At 49.0% G+C, this 23260-nt stretch overlaps 1 protein-coding gene across 2 annotated transcripts; it reads left to right on the top strand.

The window, feature by feature from the left end:
- Nucleotides 1-1014: 1014 nt before the first annotated feature.
- Nucleotides 1015-22788, top strand: LOC144677617 (SHC-transforming protein 2-like). 2 transcript variants are annotated; one of them, XM_078537655.1, is made up of 12 exons: nt 1015-1143; nt 2928-2988; nt 3560-3679; nt 4241-4294; nt 5104-5155; nt 7365-7491; nt 9852-10020; nt 13097-13184; nt 13816-13992; nt 14988-15319; nt 16529-16665; nt 21351-22788. In XM_078537655.1, the coding sequence occupies exons 3-11, from the start codon at nt 3617-3619 to the stop codon at nt 16655-16657; spliced, it is 1191 nt and encodes a 396-aa protein (XP_078393781.1). In that variant the 5' UTR covers nt 1015-1143; nt 2928-2988; nt 3560-3616; the 3' UTR covers nt 16658-16665; nt 21351-22788. The 2 variants fall into 2 exon arrangements, with proteins under 2 accessions (XP_078393781.1, XP_078393782.1); XM_078537656.1 differs by having other exon boundaries at nt 1018-1143; nt 14988-15280.
- The last annotated feature ends 472 nt before the right edge of the window (nt 22789-23260 follow it).

Below are 23260 nucleotides of genomic sequence, written 5' to 3'. Positions count from 1 at the left end.
CCCCGACTCCCCCCCTCTCTCTCCCCGACTCCCCCCCCCTCTCTCCCCGACTCCCCCCCCCTCTCTCCCCGACCCCTCTCCCCGACCCCCCCCCCCTCTCTCCCCGACTCCCCCCCTCTCTCTCCCCGACCCCCCCCCCCCCCCCTCTCTCCCCGACTCCCCCCCTCTCCCTGGGTCCCCTCCCTCGCTCTCCCCGGGTCCCCCGCCCTCGCTCTCCCTCTCTCCCCCCGGGTCCCCCCCTTGCTCTCCCTCTCTCCCCCCGGGTCCCCCCCTCACTCTCCCTCTCTCCCCCCGGGTCCCCCTCTCACTCTCCCTCTCTCCCCCGAGTCCCCGCCTGGCTCTCCCTTTCTCCCCCCCGGGTCCCCCCCTCGCTCTCCCACTCTCCCCCCGGGTCCCCCCCTCGCTCTCCCCCCGGGTCCCCCCCTCGCTCTCCCTCTCTCCCCTCGGGTCCCCCCTCGCTCTCCCTCTCTCCCTGTCTCTCTCTCTCTTCCCCCCCCCCCCCCCCCCGAGGCCCCTCCTCTCTCTCTCTCTCTAACCCCCCCGTGGCCCCCCTCTCTCTCTCTCCCTGTCTCTCTCTCTCTCTCTCTCTCTCTCTCCCCCTCTCTCTCTCCCCTCTCCCTCCCCCTCGCTCTCTCTCTCCCCCCTCTCTCTCTCTCTCTCTCCCTCCCTCTCGTTCTCTCTCTCCCTCCCCCTCTCTCTCTCACTCCCTCGCCTCTCTCTCTCCCCCCTCTCTATGTGTCCCTCTCTCTCTCTCTCTATGTCCCTCTCTCTCTCTCTCTCTCTCTATGTCCCTCTCTCTCTCTATCTATGTCCCTCTCTCTCTCTCTATCTATGTCCCTCTCTCTCTCTCTCTATCTATGTCCCTCTCTCTCTCCCTGGGCCTCCCTCCCTCTCTCTCTCTCTCTCTCTCTCTCTCTCCCTGAGTCTATGCCTGTTTCTCTGCCTGTCTCTCCTTCAACAATAAGTAGTTGATTGTGAGTGACTGGTGTTTGTGAGATCATTGCACAGGGGCTTGAGGAGCAGACAAGACTCTGTGCTGACAGTTTTGTACTTAATGATGATCAGCTCCTTTGCAGTGATCAGCACAGTAAATGATGTGTTGATGAGAGAGTGGGGGTAGAAATAGCAACAGCGATCAATAGGGTAAAGTGAAAGCTGACTGCAGCACTAATCTAATATTGATGATGTTCCTTAAAGAACCAGCCTTGTTCTTATATAACTAAGAATGCCTGGATTGGTACAAAACAGAGACCAACCCACAAACAATGAATAAAATTGTCTGTAAAGATCCTGGTTGGAAGATTGGATGCCCTGTTGTTTGGGCATTAAGGATGCCATTTGGCGGGTAGAAACTTCATCTTAAAATTGTACCGAACTTGTTCTTGGTAAAGGACAAACAAGATATGTCCCTTTCCCACAACTGAGCAGAAATTAATCATGTTTGACACAACTCCTGCCTGTGCGCAGCACGTAGCAGAATTTATTTTGAAGTTGATTTTGTTTTAAAATTTATTATTTGCTTAATATTTGCATATGCAAATAATTGAACCAACAATGGCAACTTATATACAACACCTTTTAACATAATAAAATGTCCCAAGGTGCTCACACTTGCTTCTAGTCTCTGCTGCAACTTTGCTTTTTCTGAGGCAGCTGGTGCTCATTGGCTCCGGGAAAATCAGTGCTAAAAAAGGCAAAATCTTCTGATAAACACCATCTCTGCGAGTCCTGAAATCTCCGATCTCCATTCTTCCTTCTCACCCGGGTACAGGTTCCTCCCTCCTCTCCTGAAGGTGCTGACTCTCACTGGGGTACAGGTCCCCCTCCTCTCCTGAAGGTGCTGACTCTCACTGGGGTACGGGTCCCCTCCTCTCCTGAAGGTGCTGACTCTCACTGGGGTACAGGTTCCTCCCTCCTCTCCTGAAGGTGCTGACTCTCACTGGGGTACGGGTCCCCCTCCTCTCCTGAAGGTGCTGACTCTCACTGGGGTACGGGTCCCCTCCTCTCCTGAAGGTGCTGACTCTCACTGGGGTACAGGTTCCTCCCTCCTCTCCTGAAGGTGCTGACTCTCACTGGGGTACGGGTCCCCCTCCTCTCCTGAAGATGCTGACTCTCACTGGGGTACGGGTCCCCCTCCTCTCCTGAAGGTGCTGACTCTCACTGGGGTACAGGGTCCCCCTCCTCTCCTGAAGGTGCTGACTCTCACTGGGGTACAGGGTTCCCCTCCTCTCCTGAAGGTGCTGACTGTCACTGGGGTACAGGTTCCTCCCTCCTCTCCTGAAGGTGCTGACTGTCACTGGGGTACAGGTTCCTCCCTCCTCTCCTGAAGGTGCTGACTCTCACTGGGGTACGGGTCCCCCTCCTCTTCTGAAGGTGCTGACTCTCACTGGGGTATGGGTTCCCCTCCTCTCCTGAAGGTGCTGACTCTCACTGGGGCACAGATCCCCTCCTCTCCTGAAGGTGCTGACTCTCACTGGGGTACAGATCCCCATCTCTCCTGAAGGTGCTGACTCTCACTGGGGTACAGATTGAAATTCCCACTGCAGTACCGAGGAAGCGCTATACTGTGGAAGGAGCCGTCTTATGGCAACTAATTAAAAACCATGGCCCCCCCTCTACTTCCTCAAGTAAATGTAAATGATCCCACAGCCACTATTCAAAGATGACGGCAGGTGTCTTCCACAATGTTCATACTTCAACCAACAGCATTAAACAAACCATCTGACTTATTTTACATCACGCTGTTCATGGGATCTGGCTATGTCGATATTACATTAAAATAGCGACTACACTTTGTAAGTGGGTCGTTGGCTGTAAAGCACTTTGGGATGTGCTTAATGCAGGAAAGATGTTTGGGACGATTACCCAGAGCAGCATCTGTTATTCAAAGCTGGAACTTCTCACATAAATTATGTTTCTTTTTGCAGGGAAGCCATTAATCGCCTACATGAAGCTGTTCCAGGAGTGAAAGGGGTCTGGAAAAGGAAGGTACAAACCAGTACAATGAGCGAGCTGGGATTGTGTCTGATTTATTGCACACAGGGTGGGCTGCCCTGCTTCATTTCGGTACATTGTCATGGTGATGTGAGGATCAGATAGCTTTTGGAGAACCAGAGATTGGGTCTCACACTCCATGTGCCGCCCTCCCACTTATTGTACCAGTGCTCCCCTTGGAGGCTGAGGATTCTCAATACCCATCGTGACAAGTGAGGGGGTCTTCCCCCAAGATTCCACAGTGACATTCAAACCCAGTCATTGAAGAATGGGAATCAGATAGGGAATGGTAGTGATGAAGGAACATGAGGAACTTTCTGAGGATACAGATTCCACGCTCACTGACTCTCGCTGGGGGTCGGGCTCCATGGGCAATATCTGATTAATCCTTTTGCTAACCCCAAGGGTGATGGGGCCACTGCAGTGCTGGTTGAGATCAGCTGAGTGCATCACCAGGACTGATCCTAGGGGTTCAGGATTGTGTGGCTTGGTTACTCACTAGCTGGTGACTAGTAAATTCTGTTTGGTAATTATTACCCAGCCTTATGTGTTTGATCCCCTTCAGCCTTCGAACCAATACCTGCAGTCAATCCTTGGGAGAAGCAACCTGCGGTTTGCTGGGATGAGCATCACTATCAATATCTCCATCGAAGGGTTAAACCTGGCGCTGCCGACCACCAGACAGGTAAAGGCAGGGTGGCAAGTGAGGGAAGGGGGGTAATAGGGAGGGGGGGTGGGGGAGGGGAGTAGGGGTGGAGAGGGGAGTGGGGGTGGAGAGGGGAGTGGGGGCGGTGCTGTGTTGTGCTGTATGGAAGGGAGAAGTAGTCTGCACTTATACGATACAGGGTTTGTGAACAACCCATGTTGAAGACACACTGGCTCCGGCTTCCTCCTTGGCCAGATGGGTGTTCAAGGAGTTAACACATTTTCACCCTCACCCCGACTCTCCCTTTGCCTTCCCACACACCCACCCCACTCCACTCCATATATCATCCTCCCCCTCCCCAGACAGTCAGGCACCCTCGCTCACACTCAGACAGACGCAGGCACGTCGGAAGGAATTTTCAGTCAGGCCCTGGGTTCACCCTGAGTTTCTGATGCCCAGTTGAAAATCCTCCTCCCACAGTGTGTGGTTATGCTGGTGTCTGTGGGACTGAGGGCTTGGGAAACAAGTGTCAGTATCTGCATGAGGCTGGGAGGTTCAGACTTTCTGTTCAATGAAATGTTTTGTGTGTTTCATTCACAGATCATTGCGAACCATCACATGCAATCCATCTCCTTTGCTTCTGGTGGGGATACGGTAAGGAGCTGCTTGACCTGACATCGTCTCTGTCTCTCCTCTCCACTGCTCGTCACAGCAGCAGCTTCAGATAAAAGTCCAAGCACTCCTTTTAAATCCCCCCATTGTATTGGGCAGACCTAGGATCTGGGGTGTGGAGGAAGTGCTTAGCAACTGCTTGTTGGGTGTTTGCCAGAGCGTCTGTGTGACTGCTCTCCAATTTTTGTCACTCCCTGTAGAGAGAGCCTGATGCTGTGTTTTGTGATTCCCTCCCCCTGTTGAGACGGTAGGTGGTGCCAGCCTATATATTATTGTGAGGCATCCTAGCTAGGATGGATATGACATCCATGTGTTCACTCTCACTGGATTGAGATCGGAAGCGGCAATCCTGGGGGATTTGGAGCACAGGGAGGATTCCTGAATCAGTCCCACACTCTCATAGCACGACCAGAATGGCCTGGTCCCCTAACCTCCTGAGCAACCTGTATTCTGTAATCATTATTCTGGGAATACTTATAAGTGTTGGCATGAAATTCCTCAGATTGCTATTTTAATGGAAATGTTAACCTGTTAACCCGTTAATCTGTTAACTCATTAACCTGTTAACCTGTCTTTTAAGCAGGTTTGTTCTTCCATAAAAATACCAGAGAAAGGAATTTCAGAAAAATATGAGAGTCTCTGAATTCTCTCCACTCACAGCGTTAATTAGGACATGTTTACAAAGTTCTCCCCTTGTTCGAGCCCCTGAAATCTGCAGTCAGGTTGGATATTGCTCCCTAATTTTGATTGTCGCTAGAAAGTAGTTGCTAATTGGATCTCTTCTCATACAGGATACCACAGATTATGTTGCCTATGTAGCAAAGGATCCTGTAAATCAGAGAGGTGAGTATTTACTGCAACAACTGTGGCCTTGCTTCACAGGGAGCGATTATCAAACAAAATGTGACACCAGGACATATAAAGAGATATTAGGACAGAAACACAATGTTTGGTGAAAGAGGTGGTTCTTAAGAAGCAACTTAAAAGGAGAGGTTGAAAGGTTTAGGGAGGGAATTTCAGAGTTTAGGGCCCAGGCAGTGAAGGCACGGCCACCAGTGGTAGAAAAATTAAAATTGGGGATGAGCAAGTGGCCAGAATTGGAGGAGTGCAGTGATCCCAAAAAGGCTGTGGGACTGTAGGAGATTACAGAGATAGGGAGGGGGAGAGGTCATGGAGAGAATTGAAAATAAGGATGAGAATTTTAAAATCAAGGTATTGCAGGTCCAGGAGCCAGTGCAGGTCAGAGAGCACAGGGGGTGATGATTGAACAGGACTTGGTGTGAATTAGGATACAGGACAACAAAGGTTTGACACACAAATGATGTCGCCAACTGGGGCGGGGGTTACACTGGAACCTGTTCCAGATATTAACTGTGATCCAGAACATACGTAAAAATTCATTTCACTTGTGACAATGTAACATGGTGTCATTTTCAGGCTGATCTATTGCACATTTTGTGCTTCCCGCACCAGGAAATGGTGTCAGACAAACAGGCACGACCCTCAAAAATATGGCAGTAGGGACATCGAATCGAACTCCATCAGGGGCTGGGTGGATTACAGAGGGGGTTGGGGGGGACGACTTTTTTTTATTCTTTCATGGTGTATGTGCGCCCTTGGAAAGGTCAGCATTTGTTGCCCATCCCTAATTGCCCCTTGAACTGAGTGGCTAGCTCAACCGTTGCAGAGGGCAGTTAAGAGTCAACCACATATTGTGGGTCTGGAGTCACACGTAGGCCAGACAAGGTGAGGTGTCAGATTTCCTTCCCTAAAGGGCATTAGTGAACCAGATGGCTTTTTACAACAATCAATGATAGTTTCACGGTCTGACTATTACTGACACTGGCTTTATAATTCCAGATTTATTTTTTATTAACTGAATGTAAATTCCACCAGCTGCTGTGGTGGGATTTGAACCCATGTCCTCAGAGTATTAGCCTGAGCCTCTGGATTACTAGTCCAGTGACATTACCACTACACCATCTCCCTAGCTGCAGAGAGAGTTGGGGAGGAGGGGCTGCAGAGGGGGTTGGGGGGCTACAAAGGGGGTTGGGAGGGAGGCTGCAGAGGGAGATGGAGGGGCTGCAGAAGGGGTTGGGGGGGAAAGGGAGGAGTGTCGTAGAGGGGGTTTGTGGGGAGTGTCGTAGAGGGGGTTTGTGGGGAGTGTCGTAGAGGGGGTTTGTGGGGAGTGTCGTAGAGTGGGTTTGTGGGGAGTGTCGTAGAGGGGGTTTGTGGGGAGTGTCGTAGGGGGGGTTTGTGGGGAGTGTCGTGGGGGGGGTTTGTGGGGAGTGTCGTAGGGGGGGTTCGTGGGGAGTGTCGTGGGGGGGTTCGTGGGGAGTGTCGTAGAGGGGGTTCGTGGGGAGTGTCGTAGAGGGGGTTTGTGGGGAGTGTCGTAGAGGGGGTTTGTGGGGAGTGTCGTAGAGGGGGTTTGTGGGGAGTGTCGTAGAGGGGGTTTGTGGGGAGTGTCGTAGAGGGGGTTTGTGGGGAGTGTCGTAGAGGGGGTTTGTGGGGAGTGTCGTAGAGGGGGTTTGTGGGGAGTGTCGTAGAGGGGGTTTGTGGGGAGTGTCGTAGAGGGGGTTTGTGGGGAGTGTCGTAGAGGGGGTTTGTGGGGAGTGTTGTAGAGGAGTTCACAGGGGTTGGGAAAGAGGTTGAGGGTCTGCGTAAGGGGAGGGGGAGGAGGAATTTGGGAGCTTGTGGAGGGGGGGTTAGGGGTCATGAAGAAATGTTTGGATGAGTTGAATAGGGGCTGGAGGAGCCAGCTCTGAGGCAGAGAATGATCCTATAGAAGGAGGTGGTGCTGGGAGATGCAATGAGGAAATGTCACAGGAATACTGGTGTTGGGAGACCTGTGACTCCACACTGACAGTTTCTCAGTTTCAAATTAGTGAGCTAAACAGTTTGTAGGAGATCATATAACAGGAAGTGGGACAGGAAGAGCCCACCACAGGTGGAAGATATACTGATATGTCTTGAGATTGTGTCTTAATTGGGAATGTTTACCTGGATAGTCTGATTCATTAAGAATAATGGAGCCTCCTTTAATGTTCCACAGCCTGTCATATTCTGGAGTGCTGTGAGGGATTAGCACAAACAGTCATCAGCACAATTGGACAGGCCTTTGAACTGAGGTTCAAACAGTATCTCCACAGCCCCCCGAAAGTGGTTGTTCCTTTTGACAGGTAAGATCACTTGGAGTTGGTGTGAAACTGTTCTGAGCTGTGGCAGACTTGAATGATTCAGTCCCTGCAAAAAGGAGTCAGACAAATTAATTAGATCATTATACTCAGTTATCAGTTTTGCCCCAGTTCCTGTCTTCCTCTCCTGAATGTGTTGACTCTCACTGGGGTATGGGGTCCCCCAGCCCTCCTGAAGGTGCTGACTCTCAATGGGGTATGGGTCCTCTCCTCTCCTGAAGGTGCTGACTCTCAGTGGGGTACGGGTCCTGTCTTCCTGAAGGTGCTGACTCTCACTGGGGTATGGGTCCTCTCCTCTCCTGAAGGTGCTGACTCTCAGTGGGGTACAGGTCCCCCTCCTCTCCTGAAGGTGCTGACTCTCAGTGGGGTACAGGTCCCCCTCCTCTCCTGAAGGTGCTGACTCTCAGTGGGGTACAGGTCCCCCTCCTCTCCTGAAGGTGCTGACTCTCACTGGGGTACGGGTCCCTTCCTCTCCTGAAGGTGCTGTCTCTCACTGGGGGCAGGTCCCCTCCTCTCCTGAAGGTGCTGTCTCTCACTGGGGGCAGGTCCCCTCCTCTCCTGAAGGTGCTGTCTCTCACTGGGGGCAGGTCCCCCTCCTCTCCTGAAGGTGCTGACTCTCAGTGGGGTACAGGTCCCCCTCCTCTCCTGAAGGTGCTGACTCTCAGTGGGGTACAGGTCCCCCTCCTCTTCTGAAGGTGCTGACTCTCAGTGGGGTACAGGTCCCCCTCCTCTTCTGAAGGTGCTGACTCTCACTGGGGTACAGGTCCCCCTCCTCTTCTGAAGGTGCTGACTCTCACTGGGGTACGGGTTCTGTCTTCCTGAAGGTGCTGACTGTCACTGGGGTATGGGTCCTCTCCTCTCCTGAAGGTGCTGACTCTCAGTGGGGTACGGGTCCTGTCTTCCTGAAGGTGCTGACTCTCACTGGGGTATGGGTCCTCTCCTCTCCTGAAGGTGCTGACTCTCAGTGGGGTACAGGTCCCCCTCCTCTCCTGAAGGTGCTGACTCTCAGTGGGGTACAGGTCCCCCTCCTCTCCTGAAGGTGCTGACTCTCAGTGGGGTACAGGTCCCCCTCCTCTCCTGAAGGTGCTGACTCTCACTGGGGTACGGGTCCCTTCCTCTCCTGAAGGTGCTGTCTCTCACTGGGGGCAGGTCCCCTCCTCTCCTGAAGGTGCTGTCTCTCACTGGGGGCAGGTCCCCTCCTCTCCTGAAGGTGCTGTCTCTCACTGGGGGCAGGTCCCCCTCCTCTCCTGAAGTTGCTGACGCTCACTGGGGTATGGGTCCCCTCCTCTCCTGAAGTTGCTGACGCTCACTGGGGTACAAGTCCCCTCCTCTCCTGAAGGTGCTGACTCTCACTGGGGTACAGGTCCTCTCCTCTCCTGAAGGTGCTGTCTCTCACTGGGGTACAGGTCCCCCTCCTCTCCTGAAGGTGCTGTCTCTCACTGGGGGCAGGTCCCCCTCCTCTCCTGAAGGTGCTGTCTCTCACTGGGGGCAGGTCCCCTCCTCTCCTGAAGCTGCTGACTCTCACTGGGGTACGGTCCCCTCTTCTCCTGAAGGTGCTGACTCTTTCTGGAGCCATTCTTGTGAATTTTGTCTGCACCCTCTCCAATGCCTTCACATCTTTCTTAAAGTGCAGTACCCAGAACTGGACACAATACTCCAGCTGAGGCTGAACCAGTGTTTTTTACAGATTTAACATAACTTCCTTGCTTTTGTACTCTACGCCCCTATTGATAAAGTGCAGGATGCTGTCTGCTTTATTAACCACACTCTGTCCATTCACCTTCAATGACTTATGCACATATACACCCAGGCCCCTCTGCTCCTGCTCCACACCAGTTGGTGAAGTCAAAATTTAGACACAGAGCCTTTCCTTGTTGAGATAATTTATTGACGTTGTTCAGCATCAATACGCCTCACCCAAACCCAGTGTCCCAGCTATCCCCTACTTATATGTGTTCAAATACCCATAACCTGTTTCCCTTTACAATGTAATTGACATTGACAAACCTTAACAATGTATTGATAAGACATTTACACACTTTATTTTATATTGTCTTTCCATCTTCTTCCTACCAAAATGAAAATCTTCACATTTCTCCGCATTGAACTTCATCTGCCTGTCTGCCTATTTCACCAACCTGTTTATGTCCTTTTGAAATTCTACACTATCCTCTTCATAATTCACAATGTTTCCAGGTTTTGTATCGTCCACAAATTTTGAAATTGTATTCTATGCACCAAGACCTAGGTCATTAATATATATCAGGAAGAGCTAGAGCCCTAACAGATCATGAATATCTGTTGCCTTGGCTGTAACATTTATTTCTTGCCTGGGTTGATTGTAGGATGACCAGCAGTGAGGAGTGTACCTGGGGTGAGGAGGACGAGATGTCAGAGCATAATTATTATAATAGCATTCCAGGAAAGGAACCTCCACTGGGAGGTGTTGTGGACACCAGGAGCAGACAGCGGAATGTTCCGATGCAGTCATCCGGCCTGCCAGGCACTGTGCAGGTCAGTGTCCTTTTTGATTGTTTGCTTCATGGTTCTGTTGGTAACAGGCTTCAAACCCCGTATTTACATCATTCCCTTTTGTGTTTTCTTGTTGCCCTCCCTATTGTGTCAGCACAGTCTGAATCTGGGGTTCCATGAATACCAGCTGGCCTCTGATGGTCTGTCACTGGTGGTGTTCATGTTGCACCTAGTCACTTAGTGTCAGCAAGGTATTTGGCTGGATGAGGCATCACATCCTGTCCCTCACCTGATCTCTGGCAATTGTATCTTGTCATAATAAGCTGGTTAACTTTGTGCAATTTTTCCAAGGGATGCTTTTGAATCAAATGAATTTTAAATGCAAATTACATCTAAGACAACTGTGGAATTTTCTGAAACTTCTGGAATCTTCTGTATTGTTTTGAGAAACATTGAGCTGGAAGCCAGCTCTGCCCACAGAACTAACCATGCTCCCAGATTGAATTTAAACACGCTCATTTGCAGGATTTTGAGGAGGCTGTAAGAATTGATTTTTTTGCGGGCGGGGCGGTGGCACGAGGAGACTATTGGGGACGTTTGAAAATCTTTAAATATTATTTGAAATTTACCAAGGGTACTGCGTCTAGTTCTGGGTGCTGTACTTGAGGAAGGATGTGAAGGCATTGGAGAGAGTACAGAAGAGACTCACAAGATGATTCCCGGGATGAAGAACTGTAGCTGTGAGGATAAATTGGAGAGGCTGGGACTGTCTTCCTTGGAGAAAAGAAGGCTGAGAGGAGACTTGATAGAGGTATTCAAGATCCTGAGGGGTATGGACAAGGTGAATAGTGAGAAACTGTTCCCACTCAAGTGAACATCAAGAACTAGAGGGCACAGATTCAAAATAATTGGCAAAAGGAGTAAATGTGATGTGAGGAAAAAAATTTTCACCCAGAGGGTGGTTGGAGTCTGGAACAAACTTCCTGAAAGGGTGGTGGAGGCAGGTTCGATCGAGGTATTCAAAAGGGAATTGGATTGCTACCTGAAAAGAGAGAATGTGCAAGATTACGGGGATAAGGCAGGGGAGTGGGACTAGGTGGAATGTTCTTTCAGAGAGCCAGTGCAGACTTGATGGGCTGAATGGCCTCCCGCACCCTAAAGATACTGTGAAGAAACAGGCTACCGTACATTAACTTAACTAGAGAATGGTTCTGTAAGGTTTCTAGATTCATTTTCAGTTATTTAAAATCAGCTACTCATAGATGGTCAATAAAAGCAAAATACTGCGGATGCTGGAAATCTGAAACAAAAACAGAAAATGCTGGAAAAACTCAGCAGGTCTGACAGCATCTGTGGAGAGAGAGAAAACAGAGTTAGCGTTTCAAGTCTGTATGACTCTTCTTCAGAGCAGGAAGTCTGCCAGAGTGTCTTCCATTTCTGTAATAATCTGCTCTTGTAATATTGGGCTGGAGTTTTGTTTCTCTGGATAATGTTCTGATGGAGTGGGTTCTCCCTGTTATAGAACCTGCCTGATCTTCAGTCAATTGCTTTGTCTAAGAAGTGGGTGAACTGTTTCTCCAGAGACTCCCCTATTGTCTTCAGTAATACTGTGTAATACCATGTCCAGTAATCAACTGGTTTGGGAACATATTGATAGGAAACGCTCGGGACAAATTCACCCTCTCCCAGTCCCGGGAGTCACACGATATGATGATAATGGAACTGTTAACTAATCTTTATCAATTTTTCTATAACATGGTCAAACATGAAGTGAGGAAAAAGGCCAATGAGAGAGAGTTTTGGGGAACTCTGTGTCTACAGTCTGTTCGGAGAAGTGATTTAATGCCTGTATTATTGTGTTTAGTTAACAATGTGTCACGACTCACTGGGTATAGTGCGCTGTAATATCGAGCCCCACTGCTCCCCAAGCCGTGACAAATGTGAAAAGTTTGACCAAACTACCAGATTGTCCCAATTCTATCTAACTGTTTAATTTAGGTTAACAGAATATGAGCACCATGTTTGTAAACTTAATAAGTAAATAACTGTTTATTGAACAAACTATCATTAACCAGTGGCAAAAGAAAGAAATATGAACTGCTAATTTCTTACTCTATTACCTAAATTCTACAACTTCTTAAATCCCTATACACACACATACAAGACACATAAGACACACAAAAGCATGGAATTTAAGGGGGGATTTAAAACAGTTCAATAGCACCAATTCTGGAGTACAGGATTCAATGGGTTGATTTTGATTGATGTCTTCTGAATTCCTTTCAGTTCTTGTTGACACAAGGTGGTCTTTCAGTATTTAGTTCACTGGTTGAGCACTTGTCTTTCAATGTCTCTAACATTGACTTTCCCCTTTGACTCTTGACAGGGGTTTTCAGAGAGAAAACAGGTTATAGAGATATGAGGAGAAAAAGCCAGCTAGCTATTATTGTGGAATTACTGGAATCTTCCACACACAAGAAAAAGAGGCTCTAGGTCTTGTTCCTTTCAGGCTAGGAGCTATTCTGCTACACTGCTCTCTCACAAACCTGGTCACCTGGTCAGAAGCCAATTAAAACATTGTTTCCAGGCAGATCCCTTGGTCTAGGACTCCTTTCCGGCACCATCCTGTCTTTCATGGCACACTCTGTTCCAGAAATGCAACATTGTATATATCTTTCATCCTGTTCCAGTGGACATGTCTTTCAACCTCTAGCCATTAATCCCCAGACCAACAGAAAATAAAAAGATATGTTCTTTACAGCAGTCCAGCAGAAATTAAAAGATATGTTCCTTACAAATGTTTTTGTGTAATGTAGTAGGTTTTAATACTAGCTTCTCAATCATGGGTTAGATTTGACTTTGGGCTCCTGCACATTCCGGCATTGAGGATTCCTCCCTCCAATCGTATTGAGTTGAGTAACAGCTCATTGAATCATTGTGAACTGGATGATTATTCAAGGCAGTGACACATCTCCAGCCTGGATTCCTGAAATCAGACATAAACCTGGACCTCAGTCTGTTGTTAACCTTTGACATTTTCTGTGGGTCTTCACTGAACACCTGCCCTGCCCCCCCATCCACGCACCCACCCCCTCATTGAAGATTCTTTTCATTGCAGCTCAGTAATCCCCCTGGGCGGGAGATGGATCAGAATGCACAGGAGAATACCAAGAACCGCAGTGAGGACCTGGGACAATCCATGGCAGGTCAGGGATGATCCATTTTCATAACCTTTGGGAGTTGCCTGAGTGAAGGAACACAGCCCTGATTGAGTATCGGAGGGAATTTGTCCCCTGTTGTCACCCATTCCCCATTTGTTTTCCACTGACACAATCCACGACCTTGCCCACACTGTTTGTGGGATATTTAAACAAGGAGGCCATTGCTGCCCATGGTGAACTCGCTCTGAGGAACAGAAACACACGCAGATTCCAGGAATGGTCCCTGTCGAGTGGGGGAGCCCAGACTGATTGCTTTTCACCAACCACCCTTCCTTCCCACCCCAGCCCGCCCCTCAGTACCCCAGAGCTCTGAGGCCAATTACAGAATCCTAACCTGCACCTCAGCTGATGCAGCAAAGTGAGAGCTGATCCTGGGATACTGTAAAGCTCAGAACCACATAAGCTTGTGCATTTAACCACTGAGCCGGTGACTCATTCCAGGAAGGAATTTTGACCAATGTCTTCAATATTCAAGTTGCTCTCAATCAGAATGAGCAACAACCTCCCCATGACACTGATATAGAAGCTCAGGGAGTGAGACCAGAACAAAGCCTGTACACCAGCCTTCAACATTACTGCATGGCACTGACTACAATCCTGGGATTGTAAATTACAGGTGTGTTCAGTGACGGTTATCTCCGGCCATATGGAAAATCTACGTGTGAGGAACACATGTACGTTAACACTCAGTCCCTCGACCAGCAGGAATGGAGCAGCAGTGAGATGAGAGTAACACTGAACGGAGCATCAGGGGACACGATGGAGAGTCCCGAGAAAGACATGTTTGACATGAGTAAGTGTTTATATGACATACACCCAGCACCGCAGTAAGGTCCAGGCAGATGACTGGTTCCTTTCAGTGCCTGTGACCAGTTAACTCTCACGACCAGAATCATAGCCTGAAGCCATTTTAGCAAAACCACGATGAGAGACAATAGCTCAGAGATTGGATTCAATCCACATTCTGTTTCCCAGCCCTGGGTAATCGTTTCACATTCTCTCATCCCTCAAACCTACCGCAGGATTCCCTCAGGAATGTATCACTGTTGACAGCTTCTCAGAATTATTTTTCAGGCCAACACTCCCAGTGCGGTAAAAGCAAAATACTGCGGATGCTGGAAATCTGAAACAAAAACAGAAAATGCTGTAAAAACTCAGCAGGTCTAACAACATCTGTGAAGTGAGAAACAGAGTCAACGTTTCGAGTCCGTATGACTCTTCTTCAGAGCTGTACTCCCAGTATGGTCTTGACGGAGTGCTGCACTGTCGGAGGGTCAGTACTGAGGGAACACTGCATTTTCAGATGGTCAGTACCCTCTGCCTCTGTAACCTCCTGCAGCACTACAACCCTGCAAGGCTTTTGTATTCCCCCAATTCGGTCCTCTTGGCTATTCCTGATTTTAATTCTTCCACCATTGGCGGCCTTGCCTTCAGCTACTTGGGTCCTCAGCTCTGGGATTCCTTCCCTAACCCTCTCCACCTCTCTCTCCTCCTTTAAGATGCTCCTTAAACCCTATGTCTTTGACCAAACATTTGGTCACCTGTACTAACATCACCTTACATGGTTCAGTGTCAACTTTTGTTCAGTCAGACTCCTTTTGTTGTATTATGTTAAAGATGCAATATAAACACAAGTTGTTGTGTGAGTCTATCTGTGAGACTCCATGTGAGTGAGTTATGCGGGGTCTCATTGTCTGTTCACAGGAGAAAGTGGGCGGAGGCTGTTTGTGCTACAGTGCAGACAAACTCAGCCTGGCCTCTCTCACGTTTATTATCTTTCTACTAAAGGGCCATTTGAGGATGCCTTAAAACTGCACGATGCCAAATCCAGCAAATGTAAAGGAGGAGGAACGGGAATCTCGCGGTTAAATGTCGGCACAGGCAGGGCCATGGAGGAGGAGCAGTTAAAGCGGCAATCCTGGTATCATGGGAAAATTAGTCGGAAAGTGGCCGAGAAGCTCCTGGTGTTGGACGGAGATTTCCTAGTGAGGGAGAGCCTGACAAACCCTGGGCAGTATGTCCTGACTGGAATGCACAATAGCCAAGCCAAGCATCTGCTACTGGTGGACCCAGAAGGAGTGGTGAGCAAGCAACGGGGCTGGAAGCTCCAGTGTCTGTGGGTAAGGGAGGGTTGTTGCTCATGGCTGTGCATTGTCTGCTGCTAGAATTTTCCCGGGGTGGGGTGGGGGGGGCAAAGGCAAAGAAGGGGTGATGCTTCTGTGATTGAATAGTTTGCTGACACTCACTTCCAGGTGCAACTTTAAAGAACAGCTTCCCATTCAAAGTGCCTTTCGCTTCCTCCTGCTCCCACCTCTCCCCCTGCCGCCACTGCTCCCCCATGTGCCTATCTCTCCCCTGCTGCTCCCTCTCCCCCCTGCCGCTCCCTCTTCCCCCTGCTGCTCCCTTTTCCCCCTGCCCCTATCTCTCCCTTGCTGCTCCCCCCTCCCCCTGCCCCTACCTCTCCCCATCACTGCTCCCTCTTCCCCCTTCTGCTCCCTTTTTCCCCTGCCTCTACCTCTCCCCCCCTGCCGCTCCCTCTTCCCCCTGCCGCTCCCTCTTCCCCCTGCCGCTCCCTCTTCCCCCTGCCGTTCCCTCTTCCCCCTGCCGCTCCCTCTTCCCCCTGCCGCTCCCTCTTCCCCCTGCCGCTCCCTCTTCCCCCTGCCGCTCCCTCTTCCCCCTGCCGCTCCCTCTTCCCCCTGCCGCTCCCTCTTCCCCCTGCCGCTCCCTCTTCTCCCTGCCGCTCCCTTTTCCCCCTGCTCCTATCTCTCCCCTGCTGCTCCCCCCTCCCCCTACCTCTCCCCCCTGCTATTCCCTCTCCCCCCTGCTATTCCCACTCCCCCCTGCTATTCCCTCTTCCCCCTACTGCTCCCTTTTCCCCCTGCTCCTATCTCTCCCCTGCCCCTATCTCTCCCCCTGCCCCTACCTCTCCGCCTGCCCCTGCTATAATGGGGTTGGTTACAGAACACGTCTGTTAGGGAAGTCTTTGTAGTCTTCTGTGTGTTAACAGCAAGTCTTTATTAAATACCTGTAACTATATACATATATACAGTAAGGATACAGGCAAGGAGCTAGCTCTTAACACGTCTCTGGCCAGCACCACACTGGGTGGGTTCTCTGCTCTGAGTCATTTGCCTTCCTACATCACTATGTGGGCAGTACTGTACTCAGTCCCACATTCACCCTGTATATACCAGACCCTTATACTACACCTCCCACATCTTTCCACCGCTCCCATCTCTTCCCCCGCCCCCCACCCCGTCCCTATCTCTCCGCACCTCTTTGCCCCTGCCGCCACCAGCATTGGCTCTAACTCTGCTTCTTCCTTCCAGGTTCGGACGAAGGATTTATTGTTTGAGAATATCACTCACCTGATTAACTATCACTTTGAGAGTGAGGTTCCAATTGTAGCAGCCGAGAGTGAAGTTTGTCTGAAGCAGATCATCAAGAGGAGGCACTGAGTGCAGCTGTAAGTGTCAGTGTGACAGTCTGTTTGGATTAGAGACTGATTGGGAAGGACACGTTATTATACAGTGAGGGCCAGCACGAGTGTCACTACACAGAATGTTTCTCCATTTAGCATTTTTCTAGAAATGGAATTATGGGCTTTCGAGTGTGGCCTCTAGAACCGGGAGAATCTCTCAGAGACGCACCCTAGATACGGGCACCGGGAGAATCGCACAGAGATGCATCCTAGGTATGGGCACTGGGGGAATCGCACAGAGACGCACCCTAGATACGGGCACTGGGGGATTGCACAGAGATGCACCCTAGATGCGGGCATCGGGAGAATCGCACAGAGATGCATCCTAGATACGGGCACTGGGAGAATTGCACAGAGACGCATCCTAGATATGGGCACTGGGGGGATTGCACAGAGATGCACCCTAGACACTGGCGTCGGGAGAATCTCAGAGACGCACCCTAGATACGGGCATTGTGAGAATCTCACAGCGACTCACCCTAGATACGGGCACTGGGAGAATCTTACAGAGACGCACACTAGACACGGGCATCAGGAGAATCTTACAGAGACGCACCCTAGACACGGGCATCGGGAGAATCTCACAGAGACGCATCCTACATACGGGCACCGGGAGAATCTTACAGAGATGCACCCTAGATATGGGCACCGGGAGAATCTTACAGAGACACACCCGAACTACGGGCATCGGGAGAATCTCACAGAGACACATGCTAGATACGGGCATCCGGAGAATCACACAGAGACTCACCCTAGATACGGGCACCGAATCGCACAGAGATGCACCCTAGATATAGGCATTGGGAGAATCTCACAGCGACTCACCCTAGATATGGGCATTGGGAGAATCTCACAGAGACGCACCCTAGATACAGGCACTGGGAGAATCTCACAGAGATGCACCCTAGATATGGGCATTGGGAGAATCTCATAGAGACGTACCCTAGACACTGGCGTCGGGTGAATCTCAGAGACGCACCCTAGATATAGGCATTGGGAGAATCTCACAGCGACTCACCCTAGATACGGGCACTGGGAGAATCTCACAGAGATGCACACTAGACACGGGCATCGGGAGAATCTTACAGAGACGCACCCTAGACACGGGCATCGGGAGAATCTCACAGAGACGCATCCTACATACGGGCACCGGGAGAATCTTACAGGGATGCACCCTAGATACAGGCATCAGGAGAATCTCACAGAGACTCGCTCTAGATACAGGGACTGGGAGAATCGCTCAGAGACACAGCCTAGATACGGGGACTGGGAGAATCAACACAGAGACTCACCCTCGATACAGGAAGAGTGCCAAGGAAAAGATAAATGAAAGATTTGTATTTTCCTAGTGCCTATCACATCTTCATGATGTCTCAAAGCATTTTACCACCAATGACAAACTTTTTGAAGTGTAGTCACTGCTAAAATGTAGGAAACACGGCAGTTAATTTGTGCACAGCAAGACTCCATAAACAGCAATGTGATAATGATCAGATCATTTCTTTCAGTGATGTTGTTTAAGGGATAAATATTGATCAGAACATCGAGTATAATATCTCTGCTCTTCTTCAATATAGTGGTCATGTGATCTTTTACATCTACCTGAGTGTTATGACTGATGCAGTTGATAAGTTATTTAAAAATCCCAGAGGGAAACTTTAAACAACTGTCATAACCTATAATTTTAAGCGTTATGTTTGAGATGTGACTCTAAATTCAGGAATCAGACCACCCGTTCTTGAGGTTTTACATTAAATTAAATGAAGCATTTTATTAATTTACACAGGTTAAAATATATATATATATACACATGGCTACAAACTACTACTATCATAACTTTTAACAAATTGCCAAACTAATCTCCATTAAGGCAACAGCAACCCATAGATTTAACCAGACACCAGGCAAAGCATTTTCACCGTACGAATTCAAAATGAGATAGAAACAAAAAACTACTGCGGATGCTGGAAATCCAAAACAAAAACAGAATTACCTGGAAAAACTCAGCAGGTCTGGCAGCATCGGTGGAGAAGAAAAAAGTCGACGTTTTGAGTCCTCACGACCCTTCAACAGAACTGAGTATAGTTAGGAGAGGGGTGAAATATAAGCTGGTTTAAGGTGGGCGGGGGGAGAGAGAAGTTGAGGGGTGGGGGGTGGTTGTAGGGACAAGCAAGCAGTGATAGGAGCAGATAATCAAAAGATGTCACAGACAAAAGGATCAAAGAGGTGTTGAAGGTAGTGATATTATCTAAGAAAATGTGCTAATTAAGAATGGATGGCAGGACACTCAAGGTACAGCTCTAGTGGGGGTGGGGTGGAAAGACTGACAAGGTATTAGTTGTAGATTTTAAAATAATGGAAATAGGTGGGAAAAGAAAAATCTATATAAATTATTGAAAAAAAACAAAAGGGAGGGGGAAGAAATGGGGTGGGGATGGGGGGAGGGAGTTTAAGATCTAAAGTTGTTGAATTCAATATTCAGCCCGGAAGGCTGTAAAGTGCCTAGTCGGAAGATGAGGTGCTGTTCCTCCAGTTTGCGTTGGGCTTCACTGGAACAATGCAGCAAGCCAAGGACAGACATGTGGGCAAGAGAGCAAGGTGGAGTGTTAAAATGGCCATCGACAGGGAGGTTTGGGTCTTTCTTGCGGACAGACCGCAGGTGTTCTGCAAAGCGGTCGCCCAGTTTGCGTTTGGTCTCTCCAATGTAGAGGAGACCACATTGGGAGCAACGAATGCAGTAGACTAAGTTAGGGGAAATGCAAGTGAAATGCTGCTTCACTTGAAAGGAATGTTTGGGCCCTTGGACGGTGAGGAGAGAGGAAGTGAAGGGGCAGGTGTTGCATCTTCTGCGTGTTCAAAATGAATTCAAAATGAGATTCTTTTCACTTTGGTTCCTGTGGAAACAGTGGTAGGCTCACAGCTGCTTTGATGTTATATTGCCTCTGCCCTACACACACAACACTGCTGAAGTTATACCTCGTCTAGCCCACTGAATGTAAATTTTCATTGTATCAACAACCTCTGAACTAAACCTCTCTAACAATAAAACTCTTTTCATAGTACCAATTTTATTAGTAATATAAACATATTGCTTGGTATCTGCTAGATAGGTGTCAGTTTTCACCCCACTTCTTGAATGCTCTATTCAAAAAATGCAAATGCACCCTATCTCTCTTACTTATCAAAGCTAATACCCATCAAAGCACCCAGACTAGCTACCTTTAATCCAATTAAGACACACCCACAGACTAAACTTTTATTTTAAAAGAAAAATATTTTCCAATAATATTATATACACTAATGGCTTCATGACACTGAGACACCAACAGGGCCTCTGTTTAACATCTCATCCACAAGACCGCACCTCTGACAGTGTGACATTCAGCACTGCACTAGAGTGTCAGCTTGGATTATGGAGTGGGACTTGAACCCTTGTGATTCAGAGACAAGAATGTGACCCACTGAGGCACAACTGACACAAGAGGAGTGTAAATCATTGCAAATGGGGAGGATTAATTGACGCCATGTCCTCCATGTCTGGCTCATAGGAAGGAGAGCAAAACTGTTCCCCAGAGCTGGACAACAGAGGGGCAGAGTGTGATCAGTGAGGGGATCTCTGAGAGGACAGAGAAGGGAGGGAACAACAATTGAGGGGATGGATTAGGGGAGAGGCCGGATTTTCACCAGCGGTAACTGAAAGGGAGAAAGAGATCGGCTGCAGGGAAGGGTATATATTCCAACGTCACAGGGGCTGGGCAGTCAGAGTGAGAAACTGTTCAATATTGGAAAAAAGTCGAAGTCTGTCACTATTAACAATAAGTTGCATTTCCATAGCACCTTTTAAAGTCCAAAAATACTTCAAAGGAGCTTTGGGCCCTGGGGATATGTAAGAGGCCAGAATTAGATGTGTGCGTGGATATCTCAGAGGATTGTAAGGGCAGGAGGAGGTTACAGAGATAGGGAGGACTGTAAGGGCAGGAGGAGGTTACAGAGATAGGGAGGATTGTAAGGGCAGGAGGAGGTTACAGAGACAGGGAGGATTGTAAGGGCAGGAGGAGGTTACAGAGATATGGAGGGTTGTAAGGGCAGGAGGAGGTTACAGAGATAGGGAGGATTGTAAGGGCAGGAGGAGGTTACAGAGATAGGGAGGATTGTAAGGGCAGGAGGAGGTTACAGAGATAGGGAGGATTGTAAGGGCAGGAGGAGGTTACAGAGATAGGGAGGGTTGTAGGGGCTGGAGGAGGTTACAGAGATAGGGAGGGTTGTAGGGGCTGGAGGAGTTACAGAGATAGGGAGGGTTGTAAGGGCAGGAGGAGGTTACAGAGATAGGATTGTAAGGGCAGGAGGAGGTTACAGAGATAGGGAGGATTGTAAGGGCAGGAGGAGGTTACAGAGATAGGGAGAATTGTAAGGGCAGGAGGAGGTTACAGAGATAGGGAGGATTGTAAGGGCAGGAGGTGGTTATAGAGATAGGGAGGATTGTAAGGGCAGGAGGAGGTTACAGAGATAGCGAGGATTGTAAGGGCAGGAGGAGGTTACAGAGATAGCGGGGGGTGAGGCTGTGGAGAGATTTGAAAACAGGGTTGCCATCACTATCATTTCTATCACTGTTACTAATGTCACTCTAGTTCCTATCTTTAGTAAGCTCTGTATGTTTCTCCTGCTCACAGATGGCGGTTGATATGATTTGAATATCACCCTGGATTCCGAAGATATCTGGAGGTTTCAATTGGGAAACAGATGTTCCCGAGCAGCAGAGTTGCTTTGATTATAGACTGGAGTTAAGGTGTTTACAGGAGGGGCTGAGTTTCCTCTCTCATGACCAGCTTTCTCTCCGCTTCTGCTGCTTTACTGGGCATGTTGCTTACTGCAGTCAGAGTAATAATCACAACCTCGGCTGTCAAGAAACAAGATTCAATTGAACTTGAAAATTAATTGTTTATATTGATGACGTGTTCAGGACACATTGTGATGACAAAAGATGGACGGACGGAGGGAATCATGAATTCTGGAACTATACGTGTCTCAATGTCAACTCCTGTACATCTGTACAACACACACAGCGGGTAAAAGGGGATGATTCACCTTTGGTCAGTGCTGTATGCCCTGTGTTATGTGTAAACATTAAATTACAGGGAGTTAAGCCATCACCCGAGTTGGTAGGGCTGGTGCTGGAGACTGTGGGTCAGGGAGTGTCTGGGTGCATGGGGACGGAGTGAGCGAGGGTGGGTGGTGGTTTATCAGAGAAAAAGGGTAGGACTAACATGGGATTGCACAGGGAGAGAGATCATCTTCAACATCCCCACATGGGAAACTAAACAACACCTCTAATCCATGAGACTGAGTATAGGGAGCCTCGACACTGCGAACAGGCAGCCTCAAGCTCACTGCCTGAAAGGGTGATAGAAGCAGAAACCCTCGTTACATTTAAGAAGTATTTGGATGTGCACTTGCGATGCCATGGTATACAGGCTATGGGCCTAGTGCTTGAAAATGGGATTAAAATAGTTAGGTACTTGTTTGACCAGCACAGGCGCGATGGGCTGAAGGGCCTTTTTCTGTGCTGTAGACCTCTATGACTGTGCCTCTTCTGACATGGACGTGATGGCCTGAATGGCCTCCTTGTGTGCTATAATGACTCTGTGTCTCTGTCTTGTGCTGGTTAGGGTCAAGATGTCTCTTGAACTCATCAGTGCTTAAGATGCTGATGGAAGAATTCAAAGATCCTGCCCCTGTTTTACCATCCAGAGCATCAAGAACTCACTCCACAAACATTTCAGAAAAAATGATTTGGGGACCAGGGAGGCAGGTAGCACTGAGGGTTCTGTCTCTCTTTCTCTCTGTCTCTGTCTCCATCTCCCTCTGTCTCCGCCTCCTTCTCTCTCACTGTCTCTCTCTCACTGTCTTTCTCTCACTGTCTCTCTCCCCCTCACCCGCTGTCTTCCTTGCCTGCTGCCTCGCTCACTGTCTCTCTCTCTCAGGTTCGCTCACTGTTTCTCTTTCCCTGCCTGTCTGTCTCTCTTTCTCCTGTGTCTCTGATTCTGGTGATATTTGTCAATAAGAAGTTTTGTGATTAATCTTTGAAATAAAAGTGATGATTGGAAGGTGTTTTGTGTTAATCCCATTTTTCCTGCATGTGGTGCATCCTCCAGACACAGACTGGAGATCTGCTGAGATGGGCATTGAACCTCGAGTTCAGCTGGAATCTGAATGCAGCAAAGACTGTGGCCATGTCGGGATGATTTGTTCATCACCCTTGGAATGCGCCCCCCCACCCCTGTCCCACCCCCACCCCAGGGCAATGTTCCCAGTGCAGCCACAGGCTGCTTCTCTGTTAGTGTCAGTCTTCCAGTGTCATAGAGTCAAAGGGCAAAATTTTTAGCTTGGCAGGCACGGGCGCACCCAACCCACCGAGCGTGAAATGACACGCGTTGACATCGGGCGAGCGTCCCCACGTCAACGCGCAATCGTGCAATATTTTGGTCAGTGGGCACATGCCTGAGTTGGCAGCACCCCCGCTGATAATTAAAAGGCCTGTTAAGGCCATTAAGTTATCAATTAAGTTAAAATTTTCACTGCC

Source organism: Cetorhinus maximus, unplaced genomic scaffold, assembly GCF_964194155.1.
Source record: "Cetorhinus maximus unplaced genomic scaffold, sCetMax3.hap1.1 HAP1_SCAFFOLD_2763, whole genome shotgun sequence".
Taxonomy (NCBI): domain Eukaryota; kingdom Metazoa; phylum Chordata; class Chondrichthyes; order Lamniformes; family Cetorhinidae; genus Cetorhinus; species Cetorhinus maximus.
Note: the sequence above shows the minus strand (reverse complement) of the source record. Positions and strands in the feature narration are given on the sequence as shown.